This window comes from Centruroides sculpturatus, unplaced genomic scaffold (assembly GCF_000671375.1).
Source record: "Centruroides sculpturatus isolate CEXI.00-Female unplaced genomic scaffold, Cexi_2.0 scaffold845, whole genome shotgun sequence".
NCBI lineage: Eukaryota > Metazoa > Arthropoda > Arachnida > Scorpiones > Buthidae > Centruroides > Centruroides sculpturatus.
The window spans coordinates 155,108-173,742 of NW_019385150.1; the positions used below are offsets into that span (position 1 = coordinate 155,108).

Consider the following 18,635-nt stretch of genomic DNA (forward strand, 5'->3'; position numbering starts at 1 on the left):
AAAATTATTTTTATAAGATTTAAATTATACACAATTTTAATTTTTTTTTAATTAAAAATTCTTAATACTCCTGAATATTTGTACAGTAATCGTCCATAAAAGATGCATTCTTCAATTAAGTTATTCTCTAGTTATTCTTTAGCATCAAATCTCTCTATAAACAGAAAATTTATACGCAGAAGTGCCTTAAAACCGCGTAAAACATCACTAAAATCTATATAAATTGCGTGAAAGTGTTCTGTAAGAGAAACACTCCTTTAAATAATCCTAACTTTGCATTGGAAATTTAAGCGAAAAACATTTAAAAACTATAAAATTTTCGAACGATATATCGGATAAATTAATTGAAATTATTTAAAATCCTTAATTTTGATAATTTTCTATTTAAAATAACATATTTTTTATAATAATTATATAAAACTTTTAGTCATAAATATATATATTGTTCTATATTAATTACTATATTATGTTTATGTTATGTATTGTTCAATATTAATTATGTGTATGTATGTATATATATATATCAATATTAATTAAACATAAGCAGTTTGAATTAAATCACAAAAATTCATACAAAATACCATTATATAATTTTTAAAAAGCGCATTAAATATTAAAAAACTAATTTAATAACTTTAAAAGAAAAAAAAGATGAAAAAATAAGGAAAAAACAATCAAACGAAATTTATTTTTTGGATTAAAAAATGCTAATTATCTACATCCTCCCGAACTCGTCCAAAGAAGAGAGAGAGGAGAAAAGCATCCTCTTCTCCTCCTCCTCTTCATCCTCTTCCTATTGCAAAAATATAAGAAATATTTATATAAAATGTTTTAATATAATCAAATACTTTTTCATATTGACTAATTATATATAAATTAATAGTATTTTTCTAGAGAAATGGATCCAAGTTTAGATGAATAGAAGAAATATTCATAAACGAATGTTTTGCTGATGATCATAATATAAAATGATTATTTAAAGTATAATAGTTGAACAATCGGTTGTAATTGCCTGGAGCTAGTACTAAGGTTTATCGGACACTATTTCCTGGAAGAAAATTACGGACGATCGAAGCTTAAAAACGTTTCTTAGGCGCTGCAAACCTCACAACTTAGGATCTGTCTCATTTGTATTGCAAATGAAGAGCAGAGTCATTCTCTGAGGCAAGAGCGTGCAACGTCATAAATATGGCTCTCTTTCCAAAACCTTTAAGGAGAATCGATATAATTTCTTTCTTGAGTATCTCTATCTTACTATTTTAAATCTTATCTAAGTTTGATATAAAAATTATTTCCAACTCTTCTCTTGAGTCGATAAGATTAATTTTGTTTAATTTATATAAATATAGTTTGGCGTTTTATAAATGAAATTTTAATAATATTTAATACGTTTTCGGTATAATTTGTAAATTAAATTATATAAATTATTTTATATCGTTTAATTGAATGGTAATTTAATTTTTATCTTGGATAAGTTGTGCGGAAAAGTGCGATTTACAGGATGACATATAGTTACAATATGTTTTAACCTCGTAAACTTTAAAGAGAATTTTATAAATTGCAAGTTTATTTTTGTATATTTTAAAAGAATATTTTAAAATAAATACGTATAATTTTCTTCTGAATAATTAGTTAAGTTAAAATTTAATAAATTATATAAAACTTATCCTTAAAATTTTTTAAGTTNATCACATGTTTGTTTCATATAGAGAGTACAGAGAGGCATGGAGAATTTAATTGGGTCCTGTATATAGTCAGTCTTCACCACTTTACATAAATAGTGTGTATATATATATATATATATACACATTTACACATTTTAGTATAAAAATAGATTTATATATTATATACTTAATTTTATTACTATAGAAGCATTGGGAAAAAAATGATGGGGAATGAAACAAAAGGGTAAAGATGCCAATACTTACGTTAGCATTGCCTAAAGGGGGAGGGATCGATCCAGATACGTCTCGCTTTGAATTAAGAGTAAAACGAACGTTGCTTGCAGCAAAAGCAAGACTCTCTCTTCCTGACATACCTCTCCTTTAATTTATATAGCTTCACATCACGTGGTATGAATGTAACGAATCAGGCACTCTTTCTTTAAATCTGAACTCCTAATTGGACAATTGAACGATGTACGATTGTGAAACTGCACTTATTTTCCATTTCTTTCAATTATAAAATGGAAAAAATGGGTCCTGTTAATTATATAGATATGAAATTTTTTATTTTCCAACCATTCTTGATGAGTTAATTACACTTAAAAGCTAATTTCTCTTAGAGTAACGAGGAAAAGAGAAATGTGACTTAAGAGTTTTAGTTCCTCTCCATCTTCTCCACATTAACCAGTGAGATGCTAAACCAAACTTGGATGATACTTGATAATGTCACTTTTTAATAAAATGGGATGATCTAGATTGATTTTATCCACGTTAAACTTTGGTAAGAGCAGCGATAAAGTTGTACGATGTGTAAAATGTTAATTTAATCACTAAATAATCCGTATACACTCACTAAATTAATAGCATATAAGTTCGGATTTATCTAACTTTTGGGGAAAAAAAAGATGTTGAAATTGCGTACAGAACTCTTTGATTAAAATTAATTCAGGGAATTTTAATATTCAAAAATCGATGAGTAACGCGAGTTTATTATAATAGTATCATTAGCAACGTTGACAAGTGCATACTTTGGATACTGTTATCGTTTCCAGATACGAAATAATTAAATAATCAACTAGAATAATTCATAATTTTCAAATATTAATTGGATGTATCATCCGTATCAAACCAGTTATAAATTGTATGAATTATATAACATTACACATAATTAGCGAATTAATTACTTTATAAATTATTTATATATTTTTGTATATTTTCTCATACGCAATTAATAAATTCGTTTTATAAATCGTTAATTGTTTTATTCTGTTTAAAATGTATCAAAATTCTCTCGTTCGGCTTTTAATTTATGAATATATTAAAGATGTATAAATACATCACTATATCTGTGCAGATTTAACTAATATTTAAAATATAAAAAGTAACGTGTTATATTTACACACTTAATTCTCTTATTTATAGATTTTTTTTATTATAATGTTAATAAACTGAGAGACGTTAAAAATATGTTTTTATTTTTATATACACATCGATTATACAATCACATCTTTTATATAAATACGTATGCTACACACATATATATAGAACCGGATTTACACATATGCTAAACAAACCTACACACATACGCTAAACGCAGGCTTTCGTGCTTTTCAATTTATTATTTAAATGAAGGAAAGGATCTCTTATATATTATAAAACTTAGTTTAATTCGTAGACTTGTTGTGGCCCTACTAAAATCTAAGTCCATTCCTGGACATAGAATTTTGCTCTGTGTATGCTCTCTCTCTCTCTCTCTCTCTTTTTTCTCTTTCTCTGTTTCATTTTATATATTCAAAATATGTATATATATAATTACGTATACGAGAAATCTAGCTCCATAACTTACACGTTCATTAAAAACAACAGCCTCCCTGGCCCAAATATCGTCTCATACTCTGATAATTTCAAATCACTTTCTTTTTCAGACCAATTGATGGACATAGCAGTAGAAGAAGACCACACATTTTGGCAACAATCGCTCAACTAATAAATGATGAGAGAATCAAATCACATGTTTGTTTCATATAGAGAGTACAGAGAGGCATGGAGAATTTAATTGGGTCCTGTATATAGTCAGTCTTCACCACTTTACATAAATAGTGTGTATATATATATATATACACATTTACACATTTTAGTATAAAAATAAATTTATATATTATATACTTATATAAAGTAAACAAACTTTATTCCATATACTAATATAGAAATAAATAACAAAAATATAAGTATATTCCTATAAGTATGCAATGTTATAAATTATGCCTAGCGAGATATGTAGCGAGATACGTATGATTAAACGAGAACATTGAATTTAATGCAAGTACAGTATATTAGAACAAATAGTAAAAAATTTATAAATAAATGTATTTATATGTAAATAACTGTTCAAAATCTATTTTTAATAAGTATGACGAATAAAAAAACTACTCTTTCCAATACGTAACGATTAAATTGTAAGATAAATGGAACTTTCTTGGCTAAGTGCCAACAGGTACATATCTTACTTGGGTAGATTATGTGACAAGGTATACATATTTAACATAGTTTTCAATCATCCGATTACATATAGAACTTTGCACTCATTTGGATAAGAATGTATACATTTATAGTCTATAAAATAACGTTTAACAGATATAAAAGTAGCCAAATATATACAAGGATGATCTTATGTAAACTCTTCTTTATAAGGCAGCTATGTGAAAACATAGAGGAGTAAGGATGCGAGAATGATTTTGTGTAGAAACAAGCAATAACGTTTATTTATATGAAAGATTTGCAAAAATTTAGAGGAGCAAGGAGCACCTAAAATTATTTATATAAACAACGTGTAAAAATGTATAAATATATTAATAAACAACAAAAGTATACAGCCGTGTAAACAAGCAACATCTACGATTAAGAATTCAAAAAATAATTTGCAAAAATAATAATTTAAAAAAAATTATTTTATTTATTTATTAGTTATAATAAGAAGTAAACAGGGCATAAAACACCTACACAATAAGATAAAATAATTATAAAGACAAACAGTTTTTATGTAATTTCGACTATTCAATAATGAAACAAAAGGGTAAAGATGCCAATACTTACGTTAGCATTGCCTAAAGGGGGAGGGATCGATCCAGATACGTCTCGCTTTGAATTAAGAGTAAAACGAACGTTGCTTGCAGCAAAAGCAAGACTCTCTCTTCCTGACATACCTCTCCTTTAATTTATATAGCTTCACATCACGTGGTATGAATGTAACGAATCAGGCACTCTTTCTTTAAATCTGAACTCCTAATTGGACAATTGAACGATGTACGATTGTGAAACTGCACTTATTTTCCATTTCTNTAGGAATGCATTATAGTAGCTCATTGCTTCACTATATAAAATATTTTAAACATTTTCCAAATAATGAAGTATAGGTATGCAATATTGAAATTAATCATCTATTTGTTGAGTTTGTCCTCGGCTAATTTCTTGTCCTTAGGCAATGTCGTAACTCCGAGTTCCAGATTCCGTCATATCAATCTTACCCTTAGCTTTGCGTTCAGTCTATATACAATATGTAGCCATTTGTTATATTTCATCATGCTAAAGTAAATTAGAATATAAAATTAATGTGTAAAAATTTTAACAAAATTTCTGGTTAATTTAATGATATTTACTCACTTCTCGTGTGTTTTAACTTCACGCGATATTCACGTGCACGTGTGTCTGTTTAAACTTCACGTGTATAGCTCTTGATCCGTGTCTACTATCAAACTATTCAATTGTTTATCTCGTGCTTCTTACCCTGGCGTTAGTGTAGAAAGTCATACCGTAATCGTTCAATGCAGTATTTATGATGTTCTTTCTAATGTAATTCTCGAGGTTGATGCACTAATTATACACGTGGATTTACTTATTAAAAAAAAACACAGTGAACTATAAGCATCGATGTTTCATGTGTGGTTTTAGTATTTAAAACACTATCGATGTGTGTTCAGTAGGTGTTCGTCCGACCAATTAGAAATAATTAGTCAGATAAACACACACACAGGAGGCATGCAACTAGTGTGTGTGTTGGTGTGTTTAATAATTCTGCCACATAGAATTGCAAATAATCGATTTCCCGCTTGTAATATCCATATTTAAAACACTAACATTTTAAAATTAATTATCAAATGAATGTATATACAGTACGTCGATAATGAAGGAAATTTAAAGGTTAACTTTATAGTTAACAGAGAACAATAAACTAAATATAACACAAGCTATTATAACAATATGCGGAATGCAAGTTTGATGCATTAAATATTGTTGTAAAATAATTAACTAAAATAAACAATAATTATAATCATTGCCGTGTCATCTTTAATAGTTTATAATCCACTTATTGTTATTTTTTCTCTCTCTGTATGTCATTTATATATAGCCTACAGACAGAGCTCAGCAGGGGTTCATTTGGTCAAGACCATATACGTAGAGGGACGACAAAATTTAGTATTTTAAGTAGTTAAAAATATATATATATTTTTTTTGGCTTTCGGATAGGGATGATGCGCCATGTTGATAAGTAATAATACACTTCTTCACTTCTTCCAATTGTTGGATATATATACAATATATTTCTGCTGATAATGAATAAATTCTACCACTTTAAAAAATATATAAATACAGCCATAGCATATTACAAACACCAGAAATTATTATTTTTTACTGAAACTTACTTTAATAGGCTACAATAAAAAAATGCCTTCGTGTAATATAATTAAGCATTAATTTCATTTACTTCATTTTAAATTATATTTATCATTTTATAAAATATAAAACAATAAATCTTTTACTTCGATACACAAGAAGCTTCCTACACCCCCTTCAATATTGAGATCTACTGTAGCCCTATATGTGTATGTGAATGGCTCTCATAAATCTTGTAAGCAATTTATTCGTGTATAAAAACCAATAATTAAAATACAAGAAAGCCTTAATTATATATTGTAACTTTTGTCCGGTATTAATAAATATTTTAGCCTAAGTTTAAATCAAATATTGGATCACGTGACGTTCTAGAATGAAAAATTGTAGTATAATTTTGAAAAATTACTTGTATTCTACGATTACTTCTATAATATATATAATCTATTAATTAAATTATCAGTTAATCGCGAGTTAAGAGAATTGTATATTCTTTTGAATAATATATAGAAAAATATATATAATGATGTATGTGTGTGACTATCGCCTCCACATTTACATATAACAGGAGTGTATGCTGGAAGAGTGAAGTAAATTAAATCACGTGAAGTTGCCATATGTAAATGTTACGTGGCATATATAGAGAAGGGCACTTACATGTGATTGTGAAGCGTAACAGATGGACCAATGAAAAGTATGATTCTATAAACGTCTACGAGAGCGGTACATACGAATCGGTTTGGTGTCATGTCTACGCGAGCTCGGCCAAGAAAAAATGCTAATCCTCGACGTCTTCGAGTTAGAAAGCCACAAGAAATAGAAAAAATGGCAGACGAGAATGATAACTCGTTAACGTGCGAAGAATGTGGAAAGAATTTCGTTAGCAAGAAGAATTTACTATCTCATAAAAAGACTCACAGCAACGAAAGACCTCACAAATGTGTGGATTGCGGTCAGACGTTCTCGCTACGTAACACACTCGTATGTCACAGGCGTGTACATACTAAAGAGAGACCGTACACTTGTACTTTGTGTTTTAAGAGCTTCACACAGGCTTCTACGCTAAAGGCTCACGTCATCTACAAGCATACAAAGTCATTTCCATATTCTTGTGATAAATGTGGAAGAGGTTTCATTTCACCTGGACAGAAAGTCGATCATTATAGTCGTAAATTGTGCCATAAAAATGAAATGAGCTGTGATTCTAATTAATGACGCTTATACATAAATAATTATTTTGTTTTGCAGTAAAATACTGTTTTTTTCTCTCATTAATTTTTGTATAATTTATTAACATATAAATTATTTTAATGCAAGAACTTTTGTATAAAGTTAATTAAATTATAGTATTAACAATACATCAAACATTTGAGTCATAACATCCACTTATATTAAATGTTGGGTTTAACAAATATAAGAAAATATCTTTGTAAATAATTCTGTTTATAGGATATGAAATACTTCATATCTAAGTTATGATACGAATGTTATTAAAAATTTAATCTGAACTTTCATTAGTTTTTCTCAAGTTCTTTAGCATTGCATTTACATATTCTTGTGAATTACATTTTTTTTTTATATTTATTAATTCATATTGTTAAGCATGAAATATATTTTGTAAATATATATATATATATTTATATATCAATGCTATTTATCTAAAACATTGGAATTTTCTATCATTTACAGCAACATCCATTCTCATTCTTTTATAGGAATGCATTATAGTAGCTCATTGCTTCACTATATAAAATATTTTAAACATTTTCCAAATAATAAAGTATAGGTATGCAATATTGAAATTAATCATCTATTTGTCGAGTTTGTCCTCGGCTAATTTCTTGTCCTTAGGCAATGTCGTAACTCCGAGTTCCAGATTCCGTCATATCAATCTTACCCTTAGCTTTGCGTTCAGTCTATATACAATATGTAGCCATTTGTTATATTTCATCATGCTAAAGAAACTTTTATGTGAATTTAAAACAAATTTACTATTAAATTTTTACATTTAGGAATAATTGTATTGACTGAGTACATTTTTGATTCTTGCAATATTCCACAGTGATTCAGATTTTAAGAATATAAAATTTAACATTTATTCAGAAAAATGTTTTATTTTGTATTCTGATGTTTAAATTCAAATTTACTGTAAAAAAGTACATAAATATTTACTTTTATGTAGTTTAGTAAAATTTTTTATATACGCTAGTGTGCTTTTAGAATGAATGACAGTAATAAGTAGTAATTTTGATCATAAAAATTATAGCTCACAAATTACCTGTCTTAAGGAAATTATAAAATTTTGAACTATAACATATGAAGTATTGAGTACTTTAAAACTTATGCTTAATAATTATTTGGAAAATTATATACAAGTCATCAACTTATATAATTTATTCCAAAAGTTTCTGTGGAAGTTGAAATGTCAAGTCAGTCACATGATGCTTAAGTGTAAAAGTACATATATTTGTTGCAAAGGATAAAACTAAACTGCTTAAGAAAAAACTTTTCTGTTTCCACCATTTATTATGTAAGTGCAAAGTGGCACTTATTATATGCATTTTTAATCAAAGTCGAAATATCATAACCACATATTTTGTTTTTATAAATTGTAAATGGTGTTTTGTAATTTCTCAAAATAGAATTTATACAAAATTTGTAAAGAAATCTTCTTTCATATGTGTTGTAAATTTTTTTCAGAAAGTTGTAATGTATTCTGAGATTCTTACTCACAGTTATTTTATGAGGTTAAATTCATTTTCTTGTGTCATAAAAATTTTACTGTCAAATATTTTGTAATGAAGTCCTGAAAATCAATATTTGAAATTAAGTGTGATCTTAAAAATACACAAGATTTAGATGTTAATATATGTGATACTTCATTTATGTAAGATTTGAAGATAACTCAAATATATAAATTGAAGACGACATACATGCAAAGTTATTTCAATTTATTTTCTGTCAATGCAATGAAATTAATAATAAATATTCTTCTAAATTTTTAATATTAACAAGATATGAAAGAAATAAAATATTCATATATTTACCTAACTTTATACAAGGTTAACATATTTCCAGAAACCAGAAATTAGGAAGTATTTAAAATTTTCTACAATAATTAATGACATAATAGATCTAATGTTTGTTTTATGACAATTACTTGGTGAATAGCTGAAATGGTAAAGGCACAAGACTGTCACTATGGAGATTCACATGTAAGTCCAATAGAATTAATACAGATGCATCAGACTTCATTCCTACCCTGTTAGGCTTGGGCAAACTAATGAGGTACATGAAAATAAGTTATACAGAACCCACAGAATCAAAATAAATAGTTTTAATGCTAGATGTATTTGAAATAAAAAGATGTGCTTTGTATTTCTATCTATTTATGTCTTCAAATGAAAACACAGTAGTAATAAGTTTTTTGACTGAAAAAAATTAAGATAATGTTAAATCTATCTGAAATTTTGAACAAAGTTGTTTCATGTAATGAAATGAAGGTACAATTATTATTCTTTTATTAATTTGTTCTTAAAAATTTATATTTTCTTTTTTATATCATTCCATAAATATTTTTGAGATTTAAACAGAGCTATGCATCACTTAATGACAAGGATATGTTCTGAGAAATATGTCTAAGTAAACATCAGTTTACTTAGACAAACCTTTACGATACAGTCTACTATTCATGTAAGTTTTATGTAACAAATGATACTTATTTATGCATTAAACATAGAAAAAGGTACAGATAGCTACAAATTTTTTGTGCCATTATAATGTTATGGAACCTCTCATCTATGTGGTCCATTGTTAAGTGGTTCATACTTGTGTAATATACATATCAAAATTTCTATTTCAATGTTTTTTTAATTATAAAATTACAAATTATTTTTAACCAAATTTTATTTATAATAACAACAAAAAATATACATTTCTTTATTTAATTTACAAAATAAAAAATTCTTGAACATTTTAAATTATGTGGTATTTGCCTGTTCAGTTTCATATAAATACAGTTTTTCATTTTTCTGCAAAATTTCAAATAAGTTATATCATATCTAAAATAAAAAAGTATTCTTTGCACTTAAAGTGACAATAATTGCATATTTATTAATTATATATAAATTACGACTTTACACCTTCTAACAAAAACATATTCGGATAGAATCGTAAGCCTTCTATCGAGTCGTCTCTGCAAGCTATGCCATCTTTTTCCGCTTGGAGCAACCTGAAATTTTATAGCTTTCCAAATAAGATATATTTGAATTATGTTAAAACAAAGCTTAATAAATATAAAAGATTTACCTTTCTCTGGCTAAGATTACAGTCGTGTTGAGAATACGAGAGAGTTCGTCGGCAGATAAGCACGTGTGTTCCGTCAGCTAGAAATTTTAAATAACTTTAATATTTGAATGCAAGTGATAATCTTGAACTTATAACAAAAACTTTTATGAAAATGTAAACATAAAAAAATGTTCATCACAAGTTTTTGCTAATAAAATATTTTTATTGCCTGTATCATTTTCATTGCCTTGTATCAGATTTAGGCTCTCCTATTAATATTTTTATACAATTAAACATCTAAAGAACGGCCATTCAAAGTAGCCGTTGTTTGGAGGTTATTTTATATGCATTTTTGTTAAAAAAAAAAAAAAAATACAATAGTTGTTGTTTAGAGGTGATCGTTATCGAAGGTTCTGCTATATTATTATATTAAATATTACTTTGTGTATGTGTGTTTAAGTAGCGTATAACTCTCAAATTTGTTTTATCTTATTTTACGAAAATTTTTAAAAATGATTCAATATTTACATGTTATGTTTGCAATCATTAAACGATTGAAAGCGAAACGGGTATATTTTCTATGGATTAAATTAACTTTTTAAACGAAATGAAATATTATTTTTAATGCATATTTTAAGAACTTTTTTATATATTTGTTTATTTAATATACTGTTTAATATAGGCTACAAATATTTAATGTAACACATATAGAACTCTTTAAACGCTTACTTTTAATTCTTTTACAAATGAAATATATTTAAAGAAAGTATAAGTTAATTTTAAACTTGTATTAATCGATTTTTTAAATATATTTTTTATAAGGTAAATTTTGAATTAGTTACCAGTAGTGAGATAAAACTATCAATAAATAAGCTTGCTTTAATTTATTTGTACATTAGAGGAAACAGAAGAAAATGATAAATATAGATGATTTTTTGCCAAAATTTTGTTCTAAAATGCTTTAAAATAAATTTTTAAAATGTATATGTTTTATCTAATGCTTAGATATAAAAGACAAAAACTACAATAATCCATTTAAATTTGCAACATACCTTTGATAAACCACACTTTTTAAGTGTTCTAAGAACCAAAAATCGCACGAATTAAGACCCAAAGGGCCAAAAGTGCAGTAGTAAATGANAATGACAATTTCTTTAGAATTGAATTTTTCACTTAAAAAAATATTTAGAATTGACTTAACATGCCATAAAATCTATAAGATATTTTTATGTTTAAGAAACAGTAAGTATTAGCACAAAGTTAAAACAATCATCTAACCATCAGCCAAATTAATCAGGCAGAATTATGCTACAAAATTTCTAAAATTCTAATATTCTAAAATTCATTAAGAGATGGTGCCTAACATCTACCTCTAGTTTCCTAATCATGTAATTTCTAATTAATTTTTGTAGCATAATTCTGCCTGATTAATTTGGATGATGGTTGGGTGATTATTAATACATTGGATTCTTGGGTTGTTGTTACACACACACACAAAGTTAAAAATTGTGTAGTGCCATCTGTTATGAGATGTTATTAAAAAATAACTTTTATATTATTATTATTATTAATTATAAAAAAAGGAAAAGAGTTAATTTTGAAGGCAGAGATGATTTCTATAAAATACTGTAAATGCCAAAAAGTAAAATCTTCATTAAGTCCAACACCATTTGAGATATGACATGACCTCCCCAATATCTTCCACTCCCTTGATCTTCAACCACCAAAATTTAATAGCATCAATGTCCCTTATATACAAGTTACCAAGTAAAATTTCATTTCTTAATTTTTACTCCAATTTGACACACTAAAACAAGATAGATACCAACACACACATGGGAAATGTTTTTCTTTTTTTTTTGACTTTTTTAGGTTCAGGAGTCTCAAAATGTTGACATTTGTAAAAAACTGGAGGGTCAATTTTCACACAATTCCAATACTTTCTCATGTTTACAGTAATACCCCAAGTCATAACTTGGGGTATTACTCAATAATACTCAATACCTCAATAACTCAATACTGTATTTATTGTATATATATACAATGGAACCTCAGTATACGACCTTAATTTGTTCTTGATGTTTGGACTTATACCGAATAGGACGTATACCAAACCAACCTTTTCCATAAGAAGTAATGTAAAAATGATTAATCTGTTCTCATGTAAAAAAAAATGGCTGGCTTTAAACACCTCGCTTTCCTGGCTAGTTCCTGCTTGATTTTTCATGAGATCAGCATGTATCTTTTTAGCTTTCTCCCAAATAATTGCTTCTGATATGCTGTCTCCAGCACATTGTTTTTCAGTTATCCAAAGCAAAAGCAATTACTCAACATGATCTAATGTCTTCGATCTCTGTTTAGAAATTGATTTAACTCCTTTCGCAATGTTAGCAGATTTAATAATGTCTTTATTTTTTGTGATTGTCAATATTGTCGTTCTCAGAATACGGTATGCAACAGTTAAATCTCGAACATGCATGTCACCTTCATATTCCTCAACAATCTCTTTTTTCAGTTCCATTGTGATTCTAGTCATTTTATTAGTTTTCTGTTGCTTTTCACTTGCCTTTTTGCAATGCATGATTAATGAATAATAAAATTTTACTTACAGATTAAAATCAGAAGAAATTTAACAAAGTTATAAACCATTGCACCGCAAACATCTAGTCTGGTCTAGTACACTGATAGTGCTACTTGTTCATAGACGGTGCGTATAATTGAATTAAGTCGTATACTTAGCAAAATTTGTTTCGTCCAAACAGGACTTATTCTGAATTGGACGTATTCTAAAGCAGACGTATACCGAGGTACCACTGTATATAAGATAAATACAGTATTGAGTTATTGTGTATGTGTGTGTGTATATACTGGACATATATTATTTATTATTTTTTTTGTATAAAAGAACAATAGAAATATGAAGTACATATATANACAATTTCTTTAGAATTGAATTTTTCACTTAAAAAAATATTTAGAATTGACTTAACATGCCATAAAATCTATAAGATATTTTTATGTTTAAGAAACAGTAAGTATTAGCACAAAGTTAAAACAATCATCTAACCATCAGCCAAATTAATCAGGCAGAATTATGCTACAAAATTTCTAAAATTCTAATATTCTAAAATTCATTAAGAGATGGTGCCTAACATCTACCTCTAGTTTCCTAATCATGTAATTTCTAATTAATTTTTGTAGCATAATTCTGCCTGATTAATTTGGATGATGGTTGGGTGATTATTAATACATTGGATTCTTGGGTTGTTGTTACACACACACACAAAGTTAAAAATTGTGTAGTGCCATCTGTTATGAGATGTTATTAAAAAATAACTTTTATATTATGGTTGGGTGATTATTAATACATTGGATTCTTGGGTTGTTGTTACACACACACACAAAGTTAAAAATTGCGCAGTGCCATCTGTTATGAGATGTTATTAGAAAATAACTTTTATAACTTTATATTAATTGAAAGAGAGTTTCAGTTTGTCCAGTTTAGTTTGAGTAATTGGCTGGGACTAAAAATACTATTTGGGTTTCAAATTGAAGCTCTTACTGTGTAGATGATGCTGCTGAAGAGAGATTTTAGAAAGGTACAGTGGTTTAGGTGTAGCAAGATACATCGTTAAGTCTATGAGACAGACGTGTTGGATGCTAATGGAATTTGCTTGGCTTTACATTTCAAATGCAAAAAGCCAGTAGTAGAAACAACTTTCATTTTAGTGACTGTTATCATACACTGCATATCAGAAATATGTGAGAGCACTTCATCCTATACCAGAATAGTATCGTATGTATAACCTATATACTGTGTATGTATATAATTTATTTATTTATTTATTAGGGATATATATGGGAGGCATGATCAGGGTTTAGAAAGTTGCAGTTTGCCATTGTCAGTATAAGCAATTCCCAAAGTGATTAGAATAAGCAGATTATGTTGTATATAATTTTAAAATATAAAAGAGGGGAAAAAACGCTTGGATATGATACATGAATTAAAAACAAAAAATATTTATAAACTTAACAAATATAAAATTACAATCTTCAGTTTTATTTGATAGTCATACAAATTACATGGAAGTTAGAATTTTAAAACTATACAATATAACTGTTAATATTATTCATAAACGAATTAATAAAATAAGTAATGAAAGTTTGTCTATAACAGCAAAAATAAAAAATTATGGTTGATTTATTTATTTTTTTATATTAAACTTAACTTGTTCTTTGGCAGGCACTGTTCAAAGCTCTAGGATTGAATGAAGAAGACTTTTGCTTTGGCTTAACCAAAGTGTTTTTCCGTCCTGGAAAGTTTGCAGAATTCGATCAGATTATGAAGTCTGATCCCGAAAATCTTTCAATGCTCGTCAACAGGGTGAAGAAATGGTTATTGGCATCGAGATGGAAGAAAGCGCAGTGGTGTGCCTTATCTGCTATAAAACGTAAGTACTTTTAAATAAAATGAGTAAAGAATATTATCTATAAGCTCTAAATTAAGGATTCTCAAATGTGGCCACTGTAGTCGTCAATCTATTCTGCGCAATTCTCTAATTTAGAGTGTCAATTCTTTAAGTTTTTACTTGCTAAATAACTGCCATTTTGGATATATTTTGATGACTGAATTTCATTTATCTTAGATGATAAATGTCGTAAATGCAAATAAATGTGGTTGCTACCTTATGAGAGATCTTTTGTTATGCTTTCACACACATATGGCCAGGAGTTATTTTCCATACTGCAAATATTCCCATGATACATATTATGAGAATCCCTGATTTAGATAATGTACCATATTCTATGGCATACAAGATGCACTCTCTTTTAGCAAAGAATATTTAGGGAAAAAGTATTTAGTGTATTTACCTGAAGGCTGCTGGGTGATTCATTAGCCTGTGAGAGATCACAGCTTCACATATAAGATGAAGGGCAATTTTTTTAGTTTTTTTTCTGGATAAAGGTCAATAATATATATATTTTAGATGCTAAGAATGTAATTGGAAAACTTGGAATTTTATATGTAAATTATAAAAATAAATAACTTGTATTTTCACAATTTTAATTAGAATTTAATTTATTATTCAATTGATTACTGTCTAATTTGTAACTTACTGTGGTAAATTGCATTTGTAATCAAGTATCGTAATGATAATTTATCACTGTTATAGTTATTTTTTGCTTTGAATTTATTTATTTATATATTTAGAAAGTGAATAACATAAATATATGATACTTTTAATAAAGTTATATGAATAAATTTGAATGTTTATTTATAATTATGTATATGTTTTTTACAGTAAAAAATAAAATATTATATAGAAGAGCGAATCTTATAATTATTCAAAAAACTGTAAAAATGCATCTTGCCAAAAGGAAATATCGTCCAAGGTGAGTTACTTACAAGAGCGAATATTCTTTGAATGTTGCAATTTGAATTTAAAAAATAATTATAAAATTGTGTATTGTGTTAAATTTATTAAAAAATAAGTTGTTTGTTTTTCTGCATTAAAAATGGCCAATGAATAAATATTAAAAACAAATTATATTTAAATTAAAAGAATGTCAAAAAAGTTTAATACTTCATATCAATGGTCTACATTGAAAAAAAACCATAAGCCACAGGCTGTAAGTCATATATAAGCCAGAAAGTGATTTCTGGCCTGTATGTCAACTTTATACTTCTTAAAATCCAAAAATTCACAGGCTTTTACACTAAAAAAATTATTAAAGTCAGCATTTTTAGACTGTTAAGCATTTTAATTGTCACTACCCAAGTTTTTTTTTCTTCTCTGAATTGTTACAAATGTTGCATTAAAAATAACAGGAAATTGTCACTTAATTTTAAATGCTTTTCTTAAAATATATGATAAAATAGAAATATACAGAAAAATTTAGTAGTAGATTTCTCATTTTTATTTTTTCTTACCATAAAGAATGTCTAATCATGTATTAGTAGACACACAATAAATTATATGCAATTACTTTATTCAGTAAAATGACTGATTAGTGACTTCAATTAATAAATAATATTATTGATTATATTATAATTTTAATTGTATGCATGCCACTATAGAAATTAGTTATTAAAATAGTTATTTAAAAAGTTAATCATTTACCAAACTACTGGTTTATTTGGGTTATAATGATCTATAAATACAGTAAAACCTTGTTGAGTTAGCAAGTTTAATATCAGACTTACTCAAATTTTTCTGTGGTCGTAAATTTCCTGTTATCAATCTGTTTCTTGGGAATCTGTTTGCAGAATAATTACAAAATTGTATCCCCTTCATGACATTTTTGACTGTGTTGTGAAGGCACACTTTCGTGTTCCAATCAGAATGCCCGTAACACTGTGTCATTTTGATGTGAGGTCATAATGACATGTTTTGATCTGCACAGAGTGGTTGTGTTTGTTTATCTTAGTCGTCTGCATTCATGTGGAATATAAAAGAATGAGGATCACAGATTATCAAAAGGTGGAAGGAACATGGAAAAATAGGTTTGAATTAAAAGTACCAACAATTTTGATTCAACAAGATGTTACTATATGGAAAACTCTAATCCTATGCCAGGGAGCTTCGAGTTAACACAGTTCAACTTAGAGAGACTTTACTGTAGTTAATTAGTAGGCTAGTTATGACCCTAAGAATCTATCAGTTCAGATAAATATTATATATGATTAATTCTTATGGTTATTAATAATTAAGCTTAATTATTTATGTATGTATTAACTTACTTATCAAAATTATTCTAAATCTTAGGTTTCTGGCAATTATGAAGATTAAAGCATTACGGGAACAGTTAAAAAATATGTCAACCATCATTAATCAGCTGAAAAAGGATAAGCAACAATCCGAAGCACAAGTTCGCAATTTAGAATTTCAAATGAATGATCTTATAAATACGATCAAGGTATTTAATTTTATAATTAAAATTATTTCTGTTAACTTGCAACAATTTATTACTTGAGGATAAAATTACTAGTTGTTTTCGGACGTTCCAACACACAACTTACTTCGGTTCAAATCTTGAAGCACATGATTATTTGATAGTGAGCATTTAACTGCATACTCCAACCCAAAAATTTGAAGATTGGGTTTGTTTTATAATTCTGGCATAATTTTAATGGTGGGTATCTAAAAGGAACATTTTTAGTATATAATGCTGTTTTATTTTAAAAAAAAAACACAGTGCAAAACTGTAAAAAGTTATGCAAGGTGTAGGGGGAATGTCATCAAAAAACACATGTGCCAGAAGTAGTTACTAAAATTTCATTCATCAATGGGTTTTTCATCTCCAAGTTGTACCAGTCTGGCTAGATATGAGAGATTTGTAACAACTAACTTAAGTATTTAATTGACAATAATCCTTGTCACACAATGCCGGAAATTGCATTATTGAATATAGATATTTCCTTCCAGTAAAAATTTGCTTTCTATTTATATGGTAAAAATCATTTGGCTAACCAAATTTCCTGTGTGATAGTGAAATTCATCTGTGTGTAACCAGAACCGTAAAAATTAATGTATTAGAAAACTGTTATTGATTGATTTTCACTATTCATTGACACCTCTGCATGTACTGTGCTATATACTGTTTTTTCTCCTTATTTTACTCTCCTGTGCACTCTACAGTATCTGTGCCAGTTGCATAGATTAAAGAAGCTTCCACACTTGTGAGATAAGGGAAGTCTTTTGAATGAGTTAATTTAATAAGAAGTAATTTGTTCATCTATACTAATATTATAAAGAGGTAATGTTTGTATGTAAGTTTGTTTGCAGCAGGTAATCTCCAAAACTACTCATCCGATTTCAAAAATTCTTTCACCAATATTTAGAATGGAACTTCAGGGTGGACATAGGCTGTATATTATTCCGTTAAACATTCATATAAATTAAATTATATCATCTAGGGTTAAGGTTTTTATGTCCAACAGATGGTGCTACAAGTACAACGCCCTAAGTTTGCTTTTCTGTGAGGCATTATGCTTTTCTGTGAAAATGAACTAAA

General features: G+C 27.5%; 3 protein-coding genes across 4 annotated transcripts in view; 1 reads left to right on the forward strand and 2 right to left on the reverse strand.

Annotated features, from left to right (window-relative positions):
* Positions 1-7,088, reverse strand: part of LOC111635489 (zinc finger protein 22-like) — a 10,915-nt gene extending 3,827 nt beyond the window's left edge. The window contains exon 1 of one of the 2 annotated variants that reach the window (XM_023380457.1): positions 6,990-7,088. In XM_023380457.1, the coding sequence (XP_023236225.1) occupies positions 6,990-7,081 (92 nt within the window). In that variant the 5' untranslated portion in view covers positions 7,082-7,088. Of the gene's footprint in view, positions 1-5,324; positions 5,731-6,989 lie in introns of those variants that run through there. The other variant, XM_023380458.1, reaches the window with a different exon arrangement.
* A 3,149-nt stretch (positions 7,089-10,237) lies between these two features.
* Positions 10,238-18,635, reverse strand: part of LOC111635483 (vacuolar protein-sorting-associated protein 36-like) — a 73,308-nt gene continuing 64,910 nt past the window's right edge. Inside the window, exons 11-12 of the mRNA XM_023380450.1 lie at positions 10,641-10,717; positions 10,238-10,563 (exon numbers count right to left, since the gene is read on the reverse strand). Coding sequence (XP_023236218.1) covers positions 10,461-10,563; positions 10,641-10,717 — 180 coding nt within the window. The 3' untranslated portion in view covers positions 10,238-10,460. The remainder of the gene's footprint in view (positions 10,564-10,640; positions 10,718-18,635) is intronic.
* Positions 14,671-17,799, forward strand: LOC111635486 (unconventional myosin-VI-like). Its single transcript, XM_023380454.1, has 3 exons — positions 14,671-15,070; positions 15,923-16,013; positions 17,387-17,799. The coding sequence occupies exons 1-3, from the start codon at positions 14,962-14,964 to the stop codon at positions 17,592-17,594; spliced, it is 408 nt and encodes a 135-aa protein (XP_023236222.1). The 5' UTR covers positions 14,671-14,961; the 3' UTR covers positions 17,595-17,799.